Raw genomic sequence first — 7,174 nt, 5'->3', positions numbered from 1 at the left:
TTACTTTTTAGATAGGGTCTTACCCTGTTGCCCAGGGTGGGTGCAATGGCACAGTCACAGCTCACTGCAACCTCAGCCTCCCAGGCTCAAGCGAGCCTTCCACCTCAGCCTCTCAAAGTGCTGGGATTACAGGCATGAGCCACTGTGCCTGGCCTTGGCCAACTTTTTAATGGCATTGTTTGTTTTTTGCTTGTTAATTTGTTTAAGTTCCTTAGATAGACCTTTGTTGGATGCGTAGTGTGTAAACATTTTCTCCCACTCTGTAGATTGTCTGTTTACTCTGTTGATAGTTTTATTTTGTTGTTGTGCAGAAGCTCTTTAGTTTAACTAGGTCCCATTTGTCAATTTTTGGTTTTTCTTGCAATTACGTTTGCCATCTTCATCACGAAATCTTTGGTAGGGCCTATGTATAGAATGGTATTTCCTAGGTTTTCTTTTAGGGCTTTTATAGTTTTAGGTTTTACAATTATGCCTTTAATCTATCTTGAGTTGACTTTCGCATATGGGAAAAGAATCTCATTTCAATCTTCTGCATATAGCTAACCGGTTATCTCAGCATGATTAATTGAATAACAAGTCCTTTTCTCATTGCTTGTTTTTGTCAACCTTGTCTAAGATCAGATGGTTGTAGGCGTGTGGCTTTATTTCTGGATTCTCCATTCTGTTCCACTGGCCTATGTGTCTGTTTTTGTACCAGTACCGGACTGTTTTGGTCGCTGTAGCCGTGTTTGAAGTAGATGTTTTGTCTCCAGCTTTGTTCTTTTTGCTTAGGATTGCTTCGGCTAGTCAAGCTTCTTTTTTGGTTCCATATGAATTTTAGAATAACTTTCTCCAATTCTGTGAAAAATGTTATTAGTAGTTTGCTAGGAATAGCATTGAATCTGTAAATTGCTTTGGGCATCTGGCCATTTTAACAATATTGAGTCTTCCCATCCATGAATATGGAATATGAAATGTTTTTCCATATGTTTGTGTTGTCTCTGATTTCCTTCAGTAGCGTTTTATAATTCTCATTGCAGAGATATTTCACTTCCCTGGGACGCTGTATTCCTAGGTATTTTATTTTTGTGGATGGCTATTGTGAATGAGATTGTGTTTTTGACTTAGCTCTCATCTTGGACAGTATTGGTGTATAGAAATGCTACTGATTTTTGTACACTGATTTTGTATCCTGAAACCTTGCTAAAGTTGTTTATTAGCAACTGTAGCTTTTGGGCAAGGACTATGGGGTTTTATAGGGACAGAATCATATCTCATCTGGACCTTCCACTCCTTGGTGTTAGAGGCAGACCTGGCATCAGGGGCTTCCCCACCCTTTGGGGTGATGGAAGTGACAACCACTGTTCCCCTCAGCTGGGACTCAGCCAGACCTGCCCAGGAGTCTCTGATGACACAGATCATAAGGCCCTCTTCCTTCATAAAGGTCTTTCTGGCTGGTTCTCAGCCCTGCTGCCCATCAGACCCCCCAGAGCAGTTTAAACAGTATAGGAACTAGGGCTTTGCCCTAGAGCTACTGAATTGAAGTCCCTAGACAGGGAAGCCTGGGGAGGGGGTGTCAATATTCAGTATATATTTTAAAGGCCCCAAGTGATTGATTGCACAGCTGAGAATGAAAAGCTCTGGGCTGGGCTGTGACTCTTCTCAAATGTGTATTCACTTAAGAGACAAATGTCTGGTGATTTCCTACTCACCAAATGGTGGCACTGCAGTGGAAGGGCAGGAGGATGTATTGCTTTGGCTGGGGGTGGCCTTTGCTTTCCATCAACATTGAGATGACCCAGGCAGCAGAGCTGGGTTAGAAGTGGGAAACTTGACCCCAGGAGTTAGGGGGGAGTAAGCACGCACCCCATTCATCTTTCTCTTCCTTTCCATTATCGTCCCTGCCTAGAAGCCAAGAGCAGTATCTCCGATGCCTGTTTGCCTACCGACACCCCAGAAGCTCCTTGGGTAAAAAGAGTTGGGTAATTCAATCATCACATCAGCCCTATGAGGAGATGTGGCTAGCTAGAGGTCACAGGAGGCTTGCTTTTAGTAGACACAAAATTTGAACCTGGGCTATGTCAACAACTCCATCCATAACAAAGACACAGATCTTGGAGTGAGACAGGGTAGAGGACGCGGAGAGCAGTTGTTTTCCCCAAGGAAATCCTCCACAGGTGGGGTGTATTCAGCTACGTTCTAGGTACCATGTGGTGAAGATGGTGGTGATGGAAGGGGCTGAGCGGGAGGATAGGTCTGGTTCAGACTTGATCTATGTACAGCTGAAACACGTGTGGCTGATTGTCAGACAGGCAGTGGAGGTCAAAGTGGGGTCTCTTCTGTGCCTGCTCTCCTATAACCAAACCACATTCCCTAGCTTCCTGCACCGCCAGTGTCTGTCCTCCTGAAATGAGAACTCACCTGTGCCCTTGTGCAGGCATAAAGAACAGAGAGATAATCATTAAAAGCCCTAAAGCAAACTGAAGTTCCAGGGAACATTGCCAGAGGTGCCTGGATACTCACCTGGAGCACAGAGCAGAGTTCCCACAGGGCTGCCCTCCTGTGCTCCGCCCCACTAAGGATGCAGGGAGGCATGGGGCGTGACACTGATGGATGGCACTGGCCCTGGCTAGGAAGGGAGGGCTGGGAGCCAGACCTCATTACCTGCCAGATGCCCATGTGGGCAGGACCAGCCAGGCTCCCTAGGTACAAATAGTGCCAGGATCCACGGCTCCACAGGCTCCTGGTGTTGAGTCTAAATCACTCATCATTTGTGAAAGCTGAGCTCACAGCAGAATAAGCCACCATGAGGCTGTCGGTGTGTCTCCTGCTGGTCACGCTGGCTCTTTGCTGCTACCGTGGTGAGTACATCAGTTATGAATCCGGCACCAGCCCCTGGGATGCCCTCTTCTCTGAGCACAAGGTCACCTCTTTGAGTTAAGTTTGGTGTCTGGAACAAACCAAAATTCCAAACCTTATCCTGTGCTTGTTGAAGGAGCCCCTCATAAAGCTCAGGGCTCATTTCATCAACTCCCCAGCACCTAGGAAGTTTTGCAGAAAATCAATACAGGCAAAATATTAGGAATTCTGCCCGAGCTTCACTTCTGGATGGGATCTGTGTCAGATGATGTAATGCAAGGTCTGGGGTGACCCTGGGCTCCGCCACTTCTCAGCTTTCACCTTGGGCAGGATGCTCACCCTCCCCGAGCCCCGTCCTGTCACTGGTACTTAGAGCTTCTGCCAGGAGTGGCAGTGGGAGTGGAGTGGGATTATTGTGTCAAGAGTCTAGCTGTGGAGGTGAAGCTGATCACTGTAGTGTGAGACATTCTCCTCCCCAGACCTTTAGGTGCCAGTTGACCTCACAGCTTCTTAAATTGTAAATTCAGACTCATAAAATGCTACATCTGGAAGGATCCTTGGAGAGCTCCCAGTCCAAGAAGAGACAGTGATCTCTGATTCACTCAATAAGAAGCCTGCAAATGGGCGGGGCGTGGTGGCTCACGCCTGTAATTCCAGCACTTGGGAGGCCGAGGCAGGCGGATCACCTGAGACTGGGAGTTTGAGACCAGCCTGACCAACATGGTCTCCACTAAAAATACAAAAAATTAGCTGGGCGTGGTGGTGCATGCCTGCAATCTCAGCTACTGGGGAGGCTGAGGTAGAAGAATTGCTTGAATCTGGGAGGTGGAGGTTGCGGTGAGCTGAGATTTTGCCATTGCACTCCAGCCTGGGCAACAAGAGCAAAACTCTGTCTCAAAAAAAAAGAAGAAAGAAAAAAGAAGTTCCTCTAGGCTGAGTGAAAGACGAGAAAAGGAGGNAAAAAAAAAAAAAAAAAAAAAAAAAAAAAAAAAAAAAAAGAGCCTGCAAATGAACTCTTAGAATAAGCAGCACTCAATATATTTTCTAGGGGTTCTATGAGTAATGGTGGTAGAATTACTACAATGGTTAACATTAAAATCTAAAATTAATTCTGGCTATTTTTTCCACAGTTCTTTTGGGTGCTTTTATTTCCCCTGTCAGGACTGATCCAGACTCTGAGTTTTCTCTTTCCTCTTCCTTTCTGAACCTCTCCCTGTTTCCCCGTGACACCCCTGATCCTCCCCTCTCCAAATTCTCCCCACAGTTTGAAGTTATGTAGTCAGGGGTTGTGCTGAGCCTAGTGAGGCGCTTCCTGAATGCATGGTGTTTGCAAAAAAACTGGGGAAATGGAGAATCCAGACCAAGCAAAGTGATTAGCTCCATGTCTTTCCAAAATTCCCAGTGGGAGCAGGAATGAGCCTCAGTTCCCTCCTACCGTCCTCTCCAAGTATTCTAGATGTTGCTGTAGAATATGGGCCAAGTACAGTTTTCTGCATAAGCTTCTAATGTGTGTTAAAATTGATTAACATTATTTTATTTTGTTTTAATTTGTTTGCATTTTAGCTCTGTCTGTATTGAATCACATAAGCCTAAATCCTCCAACTGATTCTCAAAACATCACCTTCAACATTTTAATAATTTTAACTTCTTCGTCTCCAGATCTACTCTCATCTCTCTAATTTCCGATAAGATTCTGACTCTACCATTCACTTCAAAATCTGTTTACCCAAAATCTCCTCTTCACCAGTGTCTGAGACTAACAAAGTGCCACTTACTTGGCAGAGGAAAGTGATTATTTTCAAATCCAGAAAAGAGAATGTCGGCCATCCAACCAGAGAAGCTTTGCAAAGTAATGGGCGTGCTTTAAAAAAACAAAGACTGAATGAGTGATCAGGAAGTTGGTTTTCCAGTTCTAGCTCTGCCCTTTGCTGCGTGACCTCAAAGAAGTCACAAGCTCCTGGGTCTGACATTGTCACTGCCATCATTGCTGAACAGAAGTCTAAAACCCTGGGGTTTTTGTCTGGGAGGCATGGGAGAAACACTGATTTCCTTAAGTAAATAACATTTTTATTCTTTGGCTCCAGCAAATGCAGTGGTCTGCCAAGCTCTTGGTTCTGAAATCGCAGGCTTCTTATTAGCTGGAAAACCTGTGTTCAAGATCCAACTTGCCAAATTTAAGGCACCTCTGGAAGCTGTTACAGCAAAGATGGAAGTGAAGAAATGCGTGGATCTGATGGCCTATGAGAACAGAGTGCTAATTACAAAGACACTGGTAATTTCTTTCTCTTCTATGTGTCGAGGCTTCTGGTCAGCTGCACAGGGTGAAGGGAGGTCAGCTTGCTGCTCTGTGGGGGACGCAGGTGGTGGGGCACCTGCCTTGCTGGTCACTGCTTGAGAAGGTCACCTGGGGCCATGGAGTGGGTGCTACCCTTTCACCTGCAGAATTCAACTCAGCTGCACACAGCACCTTGCATGTTCCTCCTCCTCAGATCACCTGACTGGATGCCGTGTCCCCAGAGTGTGCTGAGGACATGGGGAGTGAGCCAGGGCCCAGGCAGGGATGGTGAAGGGCCAAGCACGGCTGCCTTCTACCTGGAGGCTTTCCTGAGGCCGCACTGCCCTCACACAGTCACTGTGGAATGTCCTGGGGAGCATGGGAGCCTTGAATAGGGAGAGGAAGGCAGGGAGGGACTTAGAGCCAGGCCTCCTGCAGATGCCACGCTGGCAGACCAGTCTTCTCTGCAGCTTCTGCAGAGCCAGCAAGGAGCCCCTCCCAGCTCCTCAGACTCCACGCTGCCCTTCTCTCTCACGATGCTCTCCTGACCACAGCCAGTGGGCTAAGACCCTCCCGACTCTACCTACTGCCATGCCATGGAAGCAGGATGTTCTCACTCTGTCTTTCTCAAGAAATCAGAGGCTTTCCAGTGGCCTCTCAACCTGGCTGCCTCTGGGTTGCTGTCCCGAAGTTTAGCTGCAAATGCTTATGGAAGCTGCAGGTTCAGGGCCGAGAAATGCCTGGACCCTGAGGCAGAATTCCCACATAGGGAGGCTGGAGGCTCCTGGAGGTCAAGCTTCCCAGAGGCCCTCCCAGCCCTGACCAGCCTCCAGCCCTGGGTCCCTCATTGCAGGCAACAGAAAACTCCACATTACTGGGACAACCCAGACAATAACCTCTGGCTGCTCTGTCCACCCCGCCTGTCCCCCAACATGAGGACCCTGGGCCTCACTCTTGGGTCCTCCCAGGGCTATTGGCCTGGCGAGGAAAGGCTGCTCCCTCACCAGCATGGGTGCTGTGAGGCCACCAGGTCTAGGCCCCAGTTTCCCACACACACTGGGTTCCTGCCTCTGCCCTTCCAGTTGTTTTTGGGAGCAGAATTCCATCGGCCACTTGGATGTTAACCTGTTGTCTTCAGGAGCTGCAAGACCAACCTCACCTTCCTTTCTTTCCTTTTTAATTTCAGGGGAAAATAGCAGAGAAATGTGATCGCTGAGATGTAAAAACTTTTTCATGCTTGTTTCTACCATCTTTCAATGATATCCTAATCTTCACTGCAGAATGTAAAGGTTTCAACGTCTTGCTCTAATAAATCACTTGCCCAGAACGTCTCCACTGGTCTTATGATTCTGCAGCCTCAGGCCTTGAGTCAAGGGTGGTTTTCATAGGGGAGTGGCCTTTGGGTGTGGCTGACAATCAGCTCCAGAGAACCAGCGTCCTGTTACCAATGGGGCTTGAGTCCAGGCATCTCAGAGGGAGATATTTGGTAGGAATCGTCCTACATTCCTTATGGATTTCCCATCCTGCAGCCGTGAATGAAAACCATGGTAACGAGGACACAGGAATTACAGTGTTCCTGCTGGTCTTGTAGGGAGGGATCCCCCAGCCTGTCTGTCCAGGCCCAGAGTTTCCTCTTAGCAGGCCCCTCAGACCCACAGTCAGTCTGCTTGGTGTCCCCTCTGCCCTGTGGTTTCTCTCCTCTGTTATGCCCAATATACTTTCTTTTCCATTTTCCATAATTTGAGGACATCTCCAGGTTCCACCCTGGAGTTCACATTTGTTTACTCCCCACACTCAGAGCTCTCCTGGGTGTCTGCATCACTCACCAGCACCTGAGGCGAATGCTTCCTTTTTCCCTCAAGCTCTCCCAAGAGCTCCAGAGATCAGCACCCCCTAACAACTGGACAGCTCCAAGCGCGCACTCCACAGTCATTTCAGAAGCAGGATGAACCTGGAAACCATCATTCTCAGCAAACTGACAGAAGAGCAGAAGATCAAACACCGCATATTCTCACTCATAGGCGGGTGTTGAACAATGAGAACACATGGACACAGGGAGGG

The 7,174-nt window shown here is 47.8% G+C and overlaps 1 protein-coding gene across 1 annotated transcript; it reads left to right on the top strand.

Moving 5' to 3' along the window:
- Positions 1-2,706: 2,706 nt before the first annotated feature.
- On the top strand, positions 2,707-6,444 carry LOC108286212 (secretoglobin family 1D member 1). Its single transcript, XM_017503822.2, has 3 exons — positions 2,707-2,840; positions 4,923-5,110; positions 6,300-6,444. The coding sequence occupies exons 1-3, from the start codon at positions 2,786-2,788 to the stop codon at positions 6,327-6,329; spliced, it is 273 nt and encodes a 90-aa protein (XP_017359311.1). The 5' UTR covers positions 2,707-2,785; the 3' UTR covers positions 6,330-6,444.
- The last annotated feature ends 730 nt before the right edge of the window (positions 6,445-7,174 follow it).

Source organism: Cebus imitator, unplaced genomic scaffold (genome assembly GCF_001604975.1).
Source record: "Cebus imitator isolate Cc_AM_T3 unplaced genomic scaffold, Cebus_imitator-1.0 Scaffold316, whole genome shotgun sequence".
NCBI lineage: Eukaryota > Metazoa > Chordata > Mammalia > Primates > Cebidae > Cebus > Cebus imitator.
Note: the sequence above shows the minus strand (reverse complement) of the source record. Positions and strands in the feature narration are given on the sequence as shown.